At 45.9% G+C, this 19,607-nt stretch overlaps 1 protein-coding gene across 1 annotated transcript in view; it reads left to right on the top strand.

Moving 5' to 3' along the window:
• The window catches only part of rasa4 (RAS p21 protein activator 4), a 223,312-nt gene that overhangs the window by 146,661 nt on the left and 57,044 nt on the right, over positions 1-19,607 (top strand). Inside the window, exons 7-8 of the mRNA XM_078225114.1 lie at positions 2,863-2,997; positions 8,081-8,172. Of these exons, the coding sequence (XP_078081240.1) occupies positions 2,863-2,997; positions 8,081-8,172 (227 nt within the window). The remainder of the gene's footprint in view (positions 1-2,862; positions 2,998-8,080; positions 8,173-19,607) is intronic.

The following is a 19,607-nucleotide window of genomic DNA, read 5'->3' as shown; positions in this document are numbered from 1 at the left end:
CTGTTTGAGGTTGTGCGGTTGTTTGAAGGCAAGAAGTGGGGGTGTGGGGATGGCCTTGGCGAGATGTTCGTCTTCATCAATGACATGTTGAAGGTTCCGGAGGAGATGTCGTAGCTTCTCCACTCCGGGTAAGTACTAGACGACAAAGGGTAGTCTGTCCACTGTGTCCCGTGTTTGTCATCTGAGGAGGTCGGTGCGGTTTTTCGCTGTGGCGCGTCGGAACTGTCGATCGATGAGCTTGTTACAAGCCCTCCGTATACACAGGATCTGCTCGGATGAGGAGGATCGCAACAGACACCTCCAGACGCTGAAAGATGCCCTCATAAGAACAGGATATAGCGCTTGACTCATCGATCGACAGTTCCGACGCGCCACAGCGAAAAACCACACCGACCTCCTCAGAAGACAAACACGGGACACAGTGGACAGAGTACCCTTCGTCGTCCAGTATTTCCCCAGAGCAGAGAAGCTACGACATCTCCCCCGGAGCCTTCAACATGTCATTGATGAAGACGAACATCTCGCCAAGGCCATCCCCACACCCCCACTTCTTGCCTTCAAACAACCGCACAACCTCAAACAGACCATAGTCCGCAGCAAACTACCCAGCCTTCAGGAGAACAGTGACCACGACACCACACAACCCTGCCACAGCAACCTCTACAAGACATGCCGGATCATCGACACAGTTGCCATCATCTCAGGCGAGAACACCATCCACCAGGTACACGGTACATACTCTTGCAACTCGGCCAACGTTGTCTACCTGTTACGCTGCAGGAAAGGATGTCCCGAGGCATGGTACATTGGGGAAACCATGCAGACGCTACGACAACGGATGAATGAACACCGCTCGACAATCACCAGGCAAGACTGTTCTCTTCCAGTTGGGGAGCACTTCAGCGGTCGCGGGCATTCAGCCTCTGATCTCCGGGTAAGCGTTCTCCAAGGCGGCCTTCACGACACACGACAGCGCAGAGTTGCTGAGCAGAGACTGATAGCCAGGTTCCGCACACATGAGGACGGCCTCAACCGGGATCTTGGGTCCATGTCACACTATCTGTAACCCCCACAACTTGTCTGGAGACAATACACATCTCTTTGACCTGTGCTTAATGCTCCCTCCACTCACATTGTCTGTACCTTACAGCTAATCAAGTCTTAAAAGATTCACATTCCAATCATTATTCATGTAAATTGAGTTTGTGTCTTTGTGCCCTGATTGTGATCAGAACTCCCACCCACCTGACGAAGGAACAGCCTGTTCTGAAAGCTAGTGGCTTTTGCTACCAAATAAACCTGTTGGACTTTAACCTGGTGTTGTTAGACTTCTTACTGTGTGCACCATTCAAAACCAGATGTTCTCCATTATGACTTTGTCTTGAATCAGTTAGATTAACAGATCACTATGGTCCGTTGGAAATTAACAATCATTGAACTGAAGCACCTGTATTTTGATTCTTCTCTTAGAAGGGTTTTTTTGGTGATAAAAAGCTCCATCCTTTTCTCAGTATCAATAAGCTCTTGAAATGTTGAGGTCAAGTGTTTATAGACGTAGTAAGTATATTGTACATGCAATACATCTAAAATAGTACTTACTATCAGTCCCCGGGCAATGGAGGTTTCAGAAAGTCGATCATTTATTCCAAGGTTCCTCTTCCCAGCTCCAATCTTTGTTTTACTCCTCAGAATATATAAGACCTTAAGATATAGGAGCACAATTAGGCCATTTGGCCCATCGGATCTACTCTGCCATTCAGTCATGGCTGATATCTTTTTCACCCCCATTCTCCTGCCTTTTCCCCGTAACCTTTGATCTCCTTACCAATCAAGAACCTAGCAATCTCTGGAGTTACAGCAGCCCCACCTTTAACCTAGCTCACCAGGTAAGAACAGGACTGCTTCTGAAGTGACCCCCATTTTATATACCATCCAAATTTGTGCTGCATTGCCCTTAGTGGAACACGTATTCGTTCAGCAGGGGAGCCGGGGTATAAAGTTGGGATCCAACATTTAAACCCTTTTTCTTGTCATGTGAGTTAGGTTAAAATGTTATTAGTGTATTTCCCGACTGACTATGAGCAATGCCAGGGGAAGTTTAACAACTAACATTCATACAGTGAGTGGGTCCTTCCGTCCCCGCCCCTGCTCCACGTGGCATGTTTTGGGGCAATGGAGGTGGCCTGCCATTGGGCAACGGCTGGATCTTACAGTCCTGCCGCGGTCAACATGGTTTCCCGTTGTCCATACCCTCTGCTGCCGGGGAATCCACAGTGGGGGTACAGGGATCACCATCAGCGGGACCAGAAGATCCTGCCGGCAGGAAGGGCTGGAAAATCCCGCCCAGTGTCTTTAATATAGATAAATATTGGTCCCTTCACACACAAGCAATCAGACAGAAACGGATGCTGAGTCCACAAAGAAAGATTTGGAGGGATTGCTAAGAGTTTGGTCAGTCTGGGTGTTGAGGGGAGGTAGATGGAGAGGCTTAGGCTGGAAATGTCAGTATTTAGTGTCTGGGCATCTGAAATACTGCAGTTAATGGTACGACAAAGGTAATTGGGGATTTATAACATGCCAGAATCTTAAATTTGAAGGATAGGCTAAGCCATTAATAAACTTACAGAAATCTATTTCTTCTTTTTTTTTATTCATTTGTGGGATATGGGTGTCGTTGGCTTGACAACATTTATTGCCCATCCCTAATTGCCATTGAGAAGACGCCTTCTTGAAACGCTGCAGTCCACACGCTCGTCCACCTTGCTGCATTCAGCACTTTTAAGACTTGGCTAGGCGGCAGTGAGTGGCTGTTGTAGGTTGCTCATGTGCTAGCTCTTCATGCTGATTTCTCTTTGCAAGTAGGTTGTGAAAAAGTCCTGCTACCCCCGCTGGAATGAGGCGTTTGAGTTTGTCCTGGACGACACAGGGACAGAGAACACGTTGCACGTGGAGGTGTGGGACTGGGACCTAGTCAGTAAGAATGATTTCCTGGGAAAGGTAGGTAATTGCCGATTCACAGCTTTTGGCTGTTTGGAAGTAAAATTGCAGCTAATGCAACAGCTTTTCACACATAAGGAATACCTTGTATTTATCTAATGTCTTTCGCATTCTCAGAATGATCCAAGATGCTTCACAGTCAGTGGATCACTGTGGTTTTCTTTCAGCCAATTTGCCCAAAGGAATGCCCTACATGTAACAATGCGATATTAATCTTGTTTCTGTGATGTTGATTGAGGAATAAATCTTGGTCAGGACACGGAGGAGAACTCCCCTGCACTCCTTCACATTAATGAAAGCAATCGGACTCCTAAAGTGTTCTGTCATTGGATGGAAGTGTGGGCTACAGGATTGGCCCTCTAACAGCAGGGGCACCATCTGTAACTCAGACCTGTTAATCCAGATTCCCATTATGTCAGAACATATCCTTTAATTTGGAAACAGAAACTTTATTTTCAATTCCTTTCAACAGGGCACCCAGTGGTTAGCGCTGCTGCCTCACAGCGCCAGGGACCTGGGTTCGATCCCTGGCTTCGGTCACAGTCTGTGCGGAGTTTGCACATTCTCCCCATGTCTGCGTGGGTTTCCTCCAGGTGCTCCAGTTTCCTCCCACAGTCCAAAGATGTGCAGGTTATGTGGATTGGCCATGGTAAATTGCTCCTTAGTGTCCCAAGATGTACAGGTTAGGTAGATTGGCCATTGTAAATATATGGGGTAATGGGGATGGGGCGGAGGGGAGGGCCTGGGTGGGATGCTCTTTTTGAGAGTTGATGCAGACTCGATGGACCAAATTGCCTCTTTCTGCACTGTAAGGATTCTATGGTTCCAGGGTTAAACCATGTGAGTATAAATATGAAAGAAACAATTTGCGTTGATAGAACACCTTTCATGACCTCGGGACATGCCAGAGCACTTTATAGCCAATTAAGTATTTTTGACGTTTATTCACTGTTGTAATGTGGGAACTGTGCAATAATCCAGAGAGCTTCAGGGTTGAGATTTACAGCAATAGTTACTAAGCACAAAAGCAAAGAGTGGTAAAAAGAAACCCACATGTTGCAAACAAAATGACAGGAACGCACAGTTGACACATTAGTACCTGAAGGCAATAAATAGATGAATGGTTTAAATGTGACCTTCATCAGCATTTAACTTAAAAGTTTAAAGTTTATTTATTATTGTCACAAATAGGCTTACATTGGCACTGCAATGAAATTACTGTGAAAATCCCCCTAGTCTCCACACTCCAGCACCTGTTCGGGTACACTGAGGGAGAATTTAGCATGGCCAATCCACCTAACCAGCACGTCATTCGGACTGTGGGAGGAAACCGGAGCACCCGGAGGAAACCCACGCAGACACGGGGAGAATGTGCAAACTCCACACAGACAGTGACCCAAGCGAGGAATTGAACCCGGGTCCCTGGCGCTGTGAGGCAGCAGTGCTAACCACTGTGCCGCCCTTATTCAGATAATTGAATGTTAGCGATCGCTGATTCACTTAGCATCTTGGTGAGTCACAAGCGTGTGATTGACAGAACTTACAATGTGCTCATTAATGGTTTTTATAAGAAATCACAAAACTGTTACGGTGCAGAACGAGGCCATTCAGCCCATCCTGTCTGTACTGGGTCTCAGAATGAGCATTTCACCAAATGCATGAAATGAATAGTGCATATTGAGGTCTGACTACAGGTTGTAATGTAATGAGAGGCCAGACAAACTTCATTCATGTGAAGATAACTCAATCCCATGATTAGATTACAGAAATTACTTTCTAGAGTTCTTAGAAAATATTTTTCAATATATTTTCATATTTAAAAGCCTTTCTAATTTGTTTTGGATTACAACAATAATTTATATTTATATAGCAAATTTGGGGCGATGCGGTGGCACAGTGGTTAGCACTGCTGCCTCACAACTCCAAGGACCTGGGTTCGATTCCTGGCTTGTGTCTGTGTGGTGTTTGCACGTTCTCCCCGTGTCTGTGTGGGGTTCCTCCGGGTGCCCCGGTTTCCTCCCACAGTCCAAAGATGTGCGGGTTAGGTTGAATGGCCATGTTAAATTGCCCCTTAGTGTCCTGGGATGAGTAGGTTAGCGGGATTAGCGGGGTAAATGTGTGGGGTTGTGGGGATAGGGCCTGGGGTGGGATTGTTGTTGGTGCATACTCAATGGACCAACTGGCCACCTTCTGCATTGTAGGGTTTCTATGATTCTATGATTAATGTCATAAAACATCCCAAAGTGCCTCACAGGAGCATTATAAAACAAAAATGACACCCAGTCACATAATAGACCAGGTGACCAAAAGCGGTAGGTTTTAAGAAATGTCTTAAAGGAAGAAAGAGAGAGAGGTGGAAATATGTAGGGGGCTATTCCAGAGCTGAGGGTCTGGGCAGCTGAAGATGTGACCACCTCCAGTGACGCAATTAAAAGGAAGGATGCTGAAGAGGTCAGAATTAGATGTGGCAGAGGTGAGGGTTGACTGGTTGAAGCAGATTACAGAGATAGGGTGGGGCAAGGCCACGCAGGGATTGAAAACAGGGATGAGAATTTTTAAATCAAGGTGCTGTTTGACCGGGAGCCAGTGTAGATTGGTTGACCATGGGTGATCGGCACCACGGTGGCACAATGGTTAGCACTGCTGCCTCTCAGCGCCAGGGTCCTGGGTTCAATTCCGATCTTGGGTCACTGTATGTGCGGAGTCTGCACATTCTCCCTGTGTCTGTGTGCGTTTCCTCCGGGTGCTCTGGTTTCCTCCCACAGTCCAAAGATGTGCGGGTTACTTTGATTGGCCATGCTAAATTGACCCTAGTGTCAAGGGGATTAGCAGGGTAAAAATATGGGGTTATGGGAATAGGGCCTGAGTGGGATTGTGGTCGGTGCAGACTCGATGGGCTGAATGGCCTCCTTTGCACTGTAGAGATTCTGTGATAGGAGCAAACAGGACTTCCTGCAAGTTAGGACGCAAACAGCGGTGTTCTGGATAGTCTCCTGTTTACGGAAGACAGAAGATGGGAAACCAGCCAGGATTACTTCAGGCATCCCAATATTTAACTGGAGTTTCTGCTCATCCTGTGCTGGATGTCCGATAAACAATCTGAAAGTTTAGCACCACTGGAAGAGTTCTAAACATATGAGTTGGGAGTAGGCCACTCGGCCCCTCGAGCCTGCTCCGCCATTCAATAAGATCTGATTGTAACTTCAGCCCCACATTCCTGACTACCCCTGATAACCTTTCACCCCCCCCACCCCCGTTAATAAGGAATCTATCGAGCTCTGCCTTAAAAATATTCAGACTCTGCTTCCACTGCCTTTTGAAGAAGAGAGTTCCAGTGACACACGATCCTCTGAGAGAAAACATGTCTCCTCATCTCGGTCTTAAATTGGCGACGACTTATTTCCAAATAGTGACCCCTGGTGCTAGATTCTCCAACAAGAGGAAATATTCTCTCCACATCCACCCTGTCAATATCCCTCAGCATCTTAAAGGTTTTGATCAAGTTGCCTCTTACTCTTCTAAACTCCATTGGACATGAAGCTAACCTCTCCAACTTTTTCTCATAAGACAACCCAAAAGAGGTGGTAGTTATGTTGAGCTAAGGCCGGCATTGTGGCACATTGGTTAGCACTGTTGTCTCACAGACCAGGGACCCAGGTTCAATTCCCGGTTTGGATCACTGTGTGTGCAGAGTCTGCACGTTCTCCCCGTGTCTGCGTGGGTTTCCTCCGGGTGCTCCGGCTTCCTCCCACACTCCAAAGATGTGCGGGTAAGGTGAATTGGCCATGCTAAATTGCCCCTTAGTGTCAGGGGGACTAGCTAGCTTAAATGCATGGGGTTATGGGGATAGGGTCTGGGTGGGATTGTGGTCGGTGCAGACTTGATGGGCCGAATGGCCTTCTTCCGCACTGTAGGGATTCTATGAATCTAAAATGATTGGGAAAATGTCCTCATTTGCATGGTGTATCTTTAATCATGGAAGACTGGATTCTCTACTCTACGGTGACACCAACAGTTGAAGATGTTTCTTTCTTCACGATTGGGTTAAGGATGATACTGGCAAGGCCAGCAGTGATTACCCATCCTGAACCTCCCTCATAACACAGGGAGAGTCAATTACCCAGATGTGGGACAGGAGTTATCCATAGGCCCAACCAGTTAAGGTATTTGGGTCAGCTTCCAGATGTTTTAAACCAAGCTTAAATTCTCAAAGTGCCAAGTTAGCATTTGCTCTGCCAACTGTGTAGACTCTTTACTAAATGGGGAGAGAATTCAGAAGCACAAAGGGAATTGGGAGTCCTAGTTTAGGATTCTCTTAAAGTTAATTTGCAGATTGAGTTGGTAATTAGGAAGGCAAATGCAATGTTAGCATTCATTTTGAGAGGACTAGAATACAAAAGCAGGGATGTACTTCTGAGGCTGTATAAGGCGATGGTCAGACCCCGTTTGGAATGTTGTGAGCAATTTTGGGCCCTGTATCTAAGGAAGGATGTGCTGGCCTTGGAGAGGATCCAGAGGAGGTTCACGAGAATGATCCCAGGAATTAATGTATGAGGAACGTGTCTGTACTCGATGGAGTTTAGAAGGATGAGCGGGGACCTCATTGAAACTTACAGAATATTGAAAGGCCTGGACAGAGTGGACGTGGGGAAGATGTTTCCATTAGTAGGAGATCCAAAGGCGCAGCCTCAGAGTAAAGGGACAACCCTTTAGAACTGAGATGAGGAAGAATTTCTTTAGCCAGAGGGTGGTGAATCTATGGAATTCATTGCCACAGAAGGCTGTGGAGGCCAGATCATTGAGTATAGTTAAGTCAGAGATAGATAGGTTCCTGATTGGTAAAGGGATCAAAGGTTATGGGGAAAAAGCGGGAGAATGGGGTTGAGAAACTTATCAGCTATGATTGAATGGTGGAGCAGACTCAATGGGCTGAATGACCTAACTTTGTTTTTATATCTTATGGCATTACACTCTAACTGGGGGTTGGGGAAAGATACAGGCTGCTAAATGGAAGAGTTGCAGATTAAGGATCACATTGGACTGGAGCTAGGTTTTCATCATCTGTTGTTCTTCCGCTCTCAAGGTGGCATTCAACATTAACAAGCTCCTGGCAATTCAACAGAAAGAAGGCTGGTTCATGCTGCTCCCGGATAAGGCGCGGAGGAGTGAGACTGAGTAAGTATTCTTGTCTTAACAGCTTCTTCCTTTCCTTATTGTGGAATAGAATGAAAGAAAGAGCTGCATCTGTATAACGCCTTTTGTAATCTCAAACACGCCAACATGCTTTATGGCACAGTGGCACAGTTGTTAGCACTGCTGCCTCACAGTGCCAGGGACCCGGGTTCGAATCCCAGCTTGGGTCACAGTCTGTGAGGAGTCTGCATGTTCTCCCCGTGTCTGCGTGGGTTTCCTCCGCGTGCTCCAATTTCCTCCCACAGTCTGAAAGACATGCTGGTTAGGTGCATTGGCCATGCTGAATTCTCCCTCAGTGTACCCAAACAGGCGCTGGAGTGTGGTGACTAGGGGAGTTTCACACTAACTTCATTGCAGAGTTAATGTAAGCCTACTTGTGACACCAATAAATAAACTTGAACTTAAACTTAAGTACTTTTTGATATGCAGTCACCTTTGTGATGTAGGAAGCGCAGCATCCAATATGCAGACAGCAAGATCCCACACACACCAATGGCATTGACCAGGTAATCTGTTCCACTGACATTGATTGAGGGAGAAATATTGGCCCAGACACCAGGGGATCCACCCCCCCCCCCCCGCCCCCCTGCCCCACCCTGAGGTTTAGGCAGGAAACCTCTGACCTCACCCGTGGCTGGGATTCTCCAGTCCCGCTGCAGTGAATGGGGTTGTGCCTGAGTGCCAAATTCTCCGTTCTCACTGGCAGTGGGGGATGGGATGAATGAGATTGGAGAATCCCGCCCTCAATGTCTCATCTGAAAGACGTGCTGGTTAGCTGCGTTGGCCATGCTAAATTCTCCCTCAGTGTACCTGAACAGGCGCCAGTGTGTGGCAACTGGGGGATTTTCACAGTAACTTCATTGCAGTGTTAATGTAAGCCTACTTGTGACTTCAATAAATAAACTTTTAATACCCTTCGCTAACAAAAATCCATCGACCATCTTAAACAACTCCTAATCTTCTATATTCAAGGGAGTAGCAAGCTGTCCTCATAATTTAACCCTTTTAGTTTCGGTATCATTCTGGGAATATCTGACTCCACTCCCTCCAAGGGTAAATTATTCTTTCTGAGGTGCGGTGGTCCAGAACTACACACAGGTGTGGTCTAATCAAAGCTTTATATAAAGTTTTGTACAACAGTAGACTTTGTTCAAACCAAAAGCCTTCAAATAACAGAACATCTTACCAGATTTAAACCTCATTGATGAGTGTCTATCCACGTCAAATCTGCTGCTTGTTTTCCCAGTATGTGTGAGTTCTTTCTTATATTCTCAAGTTTAAGATTGCTGCATGTGTGTTGTGCGTTTTAATGAGATGATAACGAGGAATTGGAAGGTTATAGAAGATAACAAGAGACAGAAGTTGTAGAGTTTTGGGTGACGTCAACTGAATGACTGCTTCACGATAAACAAAGGCTTTTATTTTTACTCTGACCAAATCGTATCCAGCCTTCGGATAGCACTGACGTGCTGGAGGATTTGAGTATCAGCCATTGCCTCACAATGTTATTGTGTGGGTCATAGATGATGCATACTATACAATGCTTCAGTGACAGTCATCACACAGTGAATCATCTCACTTCAGCTGTTAGAACCATCTACCCAAATTACCCACTATAAAACAAGCTTCAAAGTGCGGATCTGATGGACCATCTCTGGGATTTGCCCGCATTTCAAAAGAAAGTGCAAATTTAATCTCTTAGTCATACCCGCATGGTGTCATTTTAAGAGGTTATTTTTATGCTTAAATTTAATATGACATTTTCCCTTTAATCGCCTCCTGCGATTTCAGTCATCTTCTCCTCCTCTCCCCTCCCCCGCCTCTCCGCCATTTGCCCCGGGTTACACACCAGTCACCAGACAGGAAGACAAGTGAACCTTTTGAGCTGTGTAGGAGGTATGATCGCCTCCCCAGAGAAGGGCGTGCACGATCCCTACTTCTGCTCAGATAAGTCTTCATTAAGGTGAGTAACTGCAGTCGGAAATACGACATTTCTCCTACCCAGTCCCCGCATCGCGATTGGGTGAGGTGGTTAAGATGCAAACCCCTGATCAAATCAAAAGACCACTCAGTTCCACACCTTGTTGCTGTGTGAGTCCATGCATGGACTCAAGATCTGAATTCCAGGTGGTGAGGTAGGAGTGGCATCGAGGCAGCCTTTGACTGTGTAGCACCAAAGTGCTCCAGTAAAGCTGAAGTCAATGGAAATCGGAGGGAAAGCTCTGGCTGGAGTCATACCCAGCACAAAGCGACGCAGTTGTGGCAAATAGAGATCAATCATTTCAACCCAGGGAGTTGCTCAGTGTTTTACACACAACTGACTCCAAGCTGCTCCATTAATAATATTCCCTCTACATCAGGGTTACCCAAAGTGTTCGAGCCGTGGGCTCTCTAGTGATCTCCCAAGAGCATCAGAGAAACCCAAACATTCTCATCATGTCGAAGCTTGGTGTGAAATAGGTCCGAACACAGTAATCAAATGTAAACAAGTCTTTTTGAGTTATATCTATACATATATTAGAAATTAGGAAGAGGCACGCAGTCACAATTATCTTCGCCAGCTACATGGCTCCATCACATTAACCCCATTAACAGCCACCCTCGCGTAGCCCCATCAGGTTAACCCCTGACCAAGCCACCCTCCCATAGCCCCTTAATATAACACTTGGTCAAGCCACCCTCCCATAGCCCCCTCACATTAACCCCTGACCAAGCAACCCTCGCATAGCCTCTTAATTTTAACACTTGGCCAAGCCAGCCTTGCATAGCCCACTCACATGAACCCCTGACCATGCTACCCTCCCATAGCCGCTTAACATAAACCCTTGGCCAAGCCACCCTCCCATAGCCTCCTCACATTAACCCCTAACCAAGTTACCCTCCCAAAGCACCTTAACATTAACCCCTGGCCAAAGCCCCCTTCCAATTGGGGGGGGCATGGTGGCACAGTGGTTAGCACTGCTGTCTCACAGCTCCAGGGACCCGGGTTTGATTCCCAGCTTGGGTCACTGTCTGTGTGGAGTTTGCACGTTCTCCCCGTGTCTGCGTGGGTTTCCTCTGGGTGCTCCAGTTTCCTTCCACAGTCCAAAGATGTGCGGGTTAGGTTGATTGGCCATGCTAAATTGCCCCTTAGTGTCCTGAGATGCACAGGTTAGCGGGGCAAATATGTAAGGTTACGGGGATAGGGCCTAGGTGGGATTGTAGTCGGCGCAGACTCAATGGGCTGAATGGCCTCCTTCTGCACTATAGGGATTCTATGATAGCCAAGCTAAGGCATTTCCATGGCCATTCACCTATAGTACAGTGTAGAGAACCAATGAACCCTACATGACAATGGAATGTAGAAAGAAGCTTTTATTGTGGGATCTTGATGTGCGCATTGACTGATGTGTTTTCCTGCATCACAGTGATGACTAAAATTCAAAAGTACTTCATCAGCTTTGAAACAGTTTTGTGACATCCTAAGATCATGAAATGTGAGATTATAAATGCAAACTCTCCTGTTTCCAGAAAAGAGCGATTGGATTGGTTCATACACTCTGATCAATGTTGAGAATTGATAGCCAATGAAAAGTGTGATGATACTGTGCCTTTAAGAAGTGTATTTTTTTTGTCATGTTTCTTGTGAAGGAGATGTTAAGATTCAACTCTGTTTAAACGATGCCCATTTGTCTGTAACCAGCAGCCCACATGCTGAGCATGCAGAAGAATAATTTGTCCTAATTATTGGAGTGTTTGCTTTAATGAGTTAATGCAGTTTTGTGATTTTTAGTGTTTTCTCCTGGGATTTCAGAGTAGGCTTTAATTAGGTTGATTGACAAGAGAAAGTAATGTGAATGGGCAGATCTAGGCTTACAGAGAGACAAGCAGACAGTTGTCTGCTGGGGTCTGCAAATGGCAAGAGCTGTTTTCTCCCTCTTTCATTCTCTGGAGCTTTGCTGTTTGAAAACAAGTCTTTCTTTGGAGGCTGAGAGTCAGAAGACGGGTGTCTCTTTGTATCTCAGTCTAGAGTTGTTAAAAGGCTGGAGGACAACAACTCACATAAACCTGTGTTTTGCTAACTGAGGAGTTTATGCCTATGGGGAATATTGCTGAAATTGGAACTAATAGAGATAGCTAGCAGTTAGGAATTATATCTTGCCATGTTTAAGTACTTCAGTTGGTTAAAGCTATGCTAATTCCTTTTAGTTTTAGTTAAACTGTATTGTTAAATAAAGTCTGTTTTGATAAAAGCTTCCTAGTAGGTCAATAGAATCACACCTGGAGTGAAACACCTTATGTTAACTCTATGGGTGGCATGGTGGCACAGTGGTTACAACTGCTGCCTCGCAGAACCAAGGACCTGGGTTCAATTCTGGCCTTGGGTGACTGTGTGGAGTTTGCACATTCTCCCTGTGTCGGCGTGGGATTCTTCTGGTGCTCCGGTTTTCTCCCACAGTCTAAAGATGTGCAGGTTAGGTGGATTGGCCATGCTTAATTGGCCCTTAGTGTCCCAAGGTGTGTATGTTAGATGGATTAGCAGGGTAGGTACTTGGGGTTACAGGATTAGGGTGAGGAAAGAACCTGGGTAATGTCAGAAAGAGTCGGTGCAGCCTCAATGTGCCAAATGGCCTCCATTTGCATTGTAGGGATTCTCAGATTATTTGTCCCTTTAAGTGTAAATAATGCCAAAATCAAAAATAGTTGGGGTCTAGGCTAGGGGGGAGTTTCTAACCTGATCCCTAACGAAAGTTAGATGGGGGGTGTTTTCCTTGTAAACCTCAGGCGTTAAAGAGGCTCTGACATGGCCAAGATGAGGCCTTAAACTGAAACACTGGTTTCATCTGATGTTTAACCTGGCGTTTGACCTGTGTTTAACCTGGCGTTTGACCTGTGTTTAACCTGGCGTTTGACCTGTGTTTAACCTGGCATTTGACCTGTGTTTAACCTGGCGTTTGGCCTGTGTTTAACCTGGCGTTTGGCCTGTGTTTAACCTGGCGTTTGGCCTGTGTTTAACCTGGCGTTTGGCCTGTGTTTAACCTGGCGTTTGGCCTGTGTTTAACCTGGAATTTGGCCTGTGTTTAACCTGGCGTTTGGCCTGTGTTTAACCTGGCGTTTGGCCTGTGTTTAACCTGGCGTTTGGCCTGTGTTTAACCTGGCGTTTGGCCTGTGTTTAACCTGGCGTTTGGCCTGTGTTTAACCTGGCGTTTGGCCTGTGTTTAACCTGGCGTTTGGCCTGTGTTTAACCTGGCGTTTGGCCTGTGTTTAACCTGGCGTTTGGCCTGTGTTTAACCTGGCGTTTGGCCTGTGTTTAACCTGGCGTTTGGCCTGTGTTTAACCTGGCGTTTGGCCTGTGTTTAACCTGGCGTTCGGCCTGTGTTTAACCTGGCGTTCGGCCTGTGTTTAACCTGGCGTTCGGCCTGTGTTTAACCTGGCATTCGTACGCCCAATGGGTCCCTAATTACGCGGATAAGGCCCGTCCGCTTATCAAATCCACCCTTTTTCCCCTGTCGGGAGAGGCCGCTTGGCCTTCAACCGCATCAAAGCGGACATCATGAAGGTCACGATGCACACTGTGGACGAGTCGATCCCCTTCCAGGTGGAGAGTGATGCGTCTGACTTTGCCCTGGCCGCCACTCTTAACCAGGCGGGCAGACCCGTAGCCTTCTTCTCACGAACCCTCCAAGGCTCGGAAATTCGACACTCCTCTGTCGAGAAGGAGGCTCAGGCCATCATCGAAGCAGTGCGACACTGGCGCCACTACCTAGCTGGCCGACGGTTCACCTTGCTCACGGAACAACGTTCGGTGGCTTTTATGTTCAACAACGCGCAGAGGGGCAAGATTAAGGAGGCTGCAGAGCATTTTGATGGCCAGTACTTGACCTTTTTTATGGTCATCAATAATGAGACCCAAATTGTCACACTTTCAAACAAGTCTGTCTTAGAATCCTACAGTGCAGAAGGAGGCCATTCGGCCCATCGAGTCCGCACTGACCACAATGCCACCCAGGCCCTATCCCCATAACCTCATGCATTTACCTTAGCTAGTCCCCCGACACTAAGAGGCAATTTAGCATGGTCAATTCGCCTAACCCGCACATCTTTGGACTGTGGGAGGAAACCCACGCAGACACGGGGAGAACGTGCAAACTCCACACAGACAGTGACCCAAGCCGGGAATTAAACCCGGGTCCCTGGCGCTGTCAGGCAGCAGTGCTAACCACTGTGCCACCGTGCAGTCCTTATGAATAATCACTCTCCTTCACCCTGCAGTTACTGCAACAGTGCAAGAGACCCGTAACCTACAAGTGTTGTAGAGACAAAATTGTTAAAATGGCTCTCTAAAAGCAAACCTGAGATAATGTCCTGTGGGTGCCCAGCTCCTGAATGAACTTGGAGCTCAGGTTAAAAAGTGAGATCACTGTCTGGTTAGTGCAGCACCCATTTAACTCTCGCTATCACTCTTTCACTGCAATAACTCCCTGTGTTGTCTCCTCTATTCCTCCCCTCCACAAGTGAAAGTGTGTGTGTATCCCCCCCCCCCCGCTGGTCTGCTTGAGAAAGCACAGAACTCACTTTAACCAAACAGTGAGTAGCACAGGGATTGGTTCAACTGTACATTAACAGAGCAACTGATGCTGTGAGTGGTCATTTAGTTTATCATTGCAGCCAGTGATTGAAGAATGGGGAGGGCCGCTGACTGCTTTTTGTCTGCCCTAGTTGTGGAAAAGTAAATCGGCTAAATTTTTTTTTAATACTTTTCCAATTCAATCAAATCAAATCCAATTCAGAGTCTCAACAAGTTGAGACATTTCAGATCCAGGCTGACAAGACAGGGCGAGCAACCAAACCACCCTGTCCTGGGCCTGATCTACATGAGCCAAGCTGATTGGAGAAGGGGGAGGTTCCTCCTCCAAGACTTGAGCTCATTTGCATCTTCGCCAAAAGGCCGAGATGCCGCTTTTAAAAATTGCTTCATATGAAACATATGAAGCTTCAGTGTAACCCAATTACCTCGACCAAGTGTGGCCGACCATGGGCTGCCGACCATACTACACTTGATCTTAGCCAAAAGGCCGAGAAGCGTAAATCAGCTAAAAAAAAAATTTAATTTATACTTTTCCAATTCAATCAAATCAAATCCAATTCAGAGTCTCAACAAGTTGAGACATTTCCGATCCAGGCTGACAAGACAGGGCAAGCGACCAAACCACCCTGTCCTGGGCCTGATCTACATGAGCCAAGCTGATTGGAGAAGGGGGAGGTTCCTCCTCCAAGACTTGGGCTCATTTGCATCTTAGCCAAAAGGCCGAGATAAGCTAAATTTTTTTTTAAAAAATACTTTTCCAATTCAATCAAATCAAATCCAATTCAGAGTCTCAACAAGTTGAGACATTTCAGATCCAGGCTGACAAGACAGGACGGGAGACCAAAACCACCCTGTCCTGGGCCTGATCTACATGAGTCCAGCTGATTGGAGAAGGGGGAGGATCCTCCTCCAAGACTTGAGCTCATTTGCATCTTAGCCAAAAGGCCGAGATGCCGCTTTTAAAAATTGCTTCATATGAAACATATGTGAAAAGTGGACCACGTACCATATCTGCAGCAGAAGCACTTGTCAAAATTCTGGACATGTTACAGGAGAATGTTACCTTAAAGAGGTACTTACTGTGTGTTGTGTCTCCAATTAACATTGAGTCCATTGTATTGTCCATATATATATAGCTTCTTTCACAACAACTCGGCCTTTTGGCTAAGATGCAAATGAGATCAAGCCTTTTTAAAATCTTTTGGCAAGATGCAAATGAGATCAAGCCTTGGGGTCGGAGATGTCTGCCTACTCCAATCAGCTTGGCTCATGTAGATCAGGCCCAGGACAGGGTAAAGGGTCGCATACCCTGTCTTGCCAGCCTGGATCGGAAATGTCTCAACTTGTTGAGACTGAATTGGACTTGATTTGATTGAATTGGAAAAGTATTTTAAAAAAGTGTGGTCTGCTGATGCTGCACTTGGTTGAAGTCATTAGGTTACATTTAAGCTTCATTTTCATATGAAGCAATTTTTTAAAGCGGCATCTCGGCCTTTTGGCTAAGATGCAAATGAGATCAAGCCTTGGAGGAGGAAACCTCCGCCTACTCCAATCAGCTTGGCTCATGTAGATCAGGCCCAAGACAGGAATTGGAAAAGTATTAAAAAAACCTCGGCCTTTTGGCTAAGACCAAGTGTAGTATCGACATGCTGCACTTGGTTGAGGTCATTAGGTTACATTTAAGCTTCATTTGAAGCAATTTTTAAAAGCGGCATCTCGGCCTTTTGGCTAAGATGCAAATGAAATCAAGCCTTGGAGGAGGTGAGTCTGCACCTACTCCAATCAGCTTGGCTCATGTAGATCAGGCCCAAGACAGGTGTGAAGGCCCTGTCTTGTCAGCTTGGATCGGGAATGTCTCAACTTGTTGAGACTCTGAATTGGACTTGATTTGATTGAATTGGAAAAGTATTTTAAAAAACTCGGCCTTTTCGCCCTTTTGGCTAAGATCAAGTGTGGTTATGCGGATGCTGCACTTGGTTGAAGTCATTAGGTTACATTTAAGCTTCATTTTCATATGAAGCAATTTTTTAAAGCGGCATCTCGGCCTTTTGGCTAAGATGCAAATGAGATCAAGCCTTGGAGGAGGAAGACCTGCGCCTACTCCAATCAGCTTGGCTCATGTAGATCAGGCCCAAGACAGGGGTTGCATACCCTGTCTTGTCAGCTTGATCGAGAATGTCTCAACTTATTGAGACTCTGAATTGGACTTGATTTGATTGAATTGGAAAAGTATGAAAAAAAACTTGGCCTTTTCGCATACATAATGTCCTCGAGGCCCTGAGAGAAAAGGAGATGGCGGATCCTGTCGGATGGTTCCCTGAGCAGACTGTCAGTGTCATCTGGCAGAATGCCTCATCACCAGAACTGGCAAACAAGCACCAAGACCTGGCTTGGCTGGTGGTGAGAAGGGCATTCCCCGTCAGATCCTTTATGCACGCTGCCCTCAAAGCGGCTGCGGGGATGATGAGACGGTCGCACACCTCCTTGTGGAATGTGCCTTTGCAGAGAAGGTCTGGAGTGAGATGCAGTGGTATTTGTCAAGGTTCATCCCGAGCAGCTCGGTGACACAGGACTCTGTGTTCTACGGGCTGTTTCCAGGGACGCACGCGAGACAAATATCAACTGCTGCTGGAGGGTCATCAACTCGGTGAAGGACGCACTTTGGTCCGCCCGAAACTTGCTGATCTTCCAGTTGAAAGAATTGTCCTCGACCGAGTGTTGCAGACTGGCACATTCCAAGGTCTAGGACTACGTGCTCAGGGACGCGCTCAAGCTTGGGGCAGCCGCCGCAAAGGCACAATGGGGAAAGGCCACCGTGTAAAGCGTCTCAACCGAGGCAGACCGAGGGCCGGGTAACTGCAGAATACCCTCGGCCTGCGTAACTGTGTGCTAAACTGACAAATAACGGCACACAGTAAACTCTGATGAATGTATATAGTTTCAAGTACTGAAATGTAATGAATGTAATGTCATGTAAATAAGCATTGTATAGTACTGTAAAAATGATGGGTTTTTTTGCACTGTTTGAAATTTTTGGATATGTTGTTTTGCAATGGTTTATTTGAGAGTTTTTTTTATGAATAAAGTATATTTTTGAAATAAAAAACTGAATGCCCCCCAAAAAAACTGAATGCTCCAAAGTGCTTTCCAGCCAATTAAAAGAAGTCACTGTTGGAATCAAGAGTTTCCAATTAACAAATGTGTAACAGGGAATAATGTCATAGAATCCCTACAGTGCAGAAGGAGGCCATTCGACCCATCGAGTCTGCACCGACCACAATCCCACCCAGGTCCTATCCCTGTAACCCCACATATTTACACGGCTAATTCCCCTGACACTAAAGGGCAATTTAGCATGGCCAATCCACCTAACCTGCACATCTTTGGATTGTGGGAAGAAACAGGAGCACCCGGAGGAAACCCACCAGACACAGGGAGAACGTGCAAACTCCACACAGACAGTCATCCAAGCCTGGAATCGAACCCAGGTCCCTTGCACTGTGGGGCAGCAGTACTAACCACTATGCCACATTTCCACCCTTTCAAAAAGGATGTAATTGGCTGTAAATCTCTTTGGAGTGACCTAAGCTCTTGAATGACATTAAATAAATGCCGGTCATTCCGTTCTTTATTCGTAGAAACAAAGGAACATAGAAGAAGAAATCATTCTCCCCTCCCCCCTACTGTTCTTAACTAAAAATGCCTAGTTCTACTCTGTGAAGACTAAAGTTCTTATAAACATGTAATTCTTGTTTGGCACCAGGCAGTGAAGTTGGGGATGGGGGGGTGGTCTCGGTGTCTTGTTACCAGTTCAATTGCCATGAGTTTCTGTGGAAAGACGGCAATAACATTCAATCAATCTCTGAGAAGACCAGAACATGACAGCAGTCTCTCAAATAATGACTGCTGTCAAAATAGAGGAATCAGTTTAATATTTGCCCATTGAGAGGTCTTGCCTAGGATGCAAAATCACATGAGAAATACTAAAATGGAGAAGTATTCAGATTGCAAGAAACACACTGGAGTTTGCTTTGTCGCAATAACAACCTGTATCTATGCAGCAGTGTCTGTCCAATAGAATTTTCATGCTTCTTGAACTTCAGGCAATTAGGGTACCATGTTCATCACTTGATGTAAAATATATGCAAGATTAATAAAACAAACTGACAATCTTTTCAAAATAGGTTTAAGGGTTTAAATCGCCGACCATCAAGACCGTACGTTCATTGCCAGAGCCAGGAGAACGGCTTCAATCCAACTGTTCTGCGAAGCAAGCCTGCTATACAGATTCTCAAAGGGTGGTGACAATCTGTTAACTGAAGTGGTCTTATTCTGACAGTGCGCTTCAGTTCCTTTCAAAAATAAAATTTCTTCAAGACTAAACTAATATATCAGAATTGATATATTAGGAGACTCATGGGGGTGGGGGGAGAAAGGAATTGGCATCTGCACTCCTACTCTTGGCTTGTTGATAGTTAGTCTGTTGTTTGTCATTTCTGAACACAACGTGCAACAAAATAATCACTGATAAACGTCTTCAAGAATTACTTCATATTGAACTATGAACACGAAAGACATGTTTTTGGTGAGGCCATAAAGAAAAACCACACAACTTGCTACAATTGAGGCCATTTACTATTTTCCAGTTGATTATCATAGATTGCTTTTGAATAAGAACTACAATGTGGAAAATGGCAATCTGTTTTTGTTAATGTTTAATAAGTTTTTGGCTCGTGGCCAACCTCCTGTAATTGCCTCTTTTACACCATCAGTGCCCTTTCAATTGCTTGCTTCAACAGATCAATTGAGGCAAAGGCTGAATACATTTGAATGTTCCTGCATACCCCCA

This window comes from Mustelus asterias, chromosome 12 (genome assembly GCF_964213995.1).
Source record: "Mustelus asterias chromosome 12, sMusAst1.hap1.1, whole genome shotgun sequence".
NCBI lineage: Eukaryota > Metazoa > Chordata > Chondrichthyes > Carcharhiniformes > Triakidae > Mustelus > Mustelus asterias.
The sequence above is the reverse complement of the archived record's forward strand: the minus strand, read 5'-3'. Positions and strand labels throughout refer to the sequence as shown.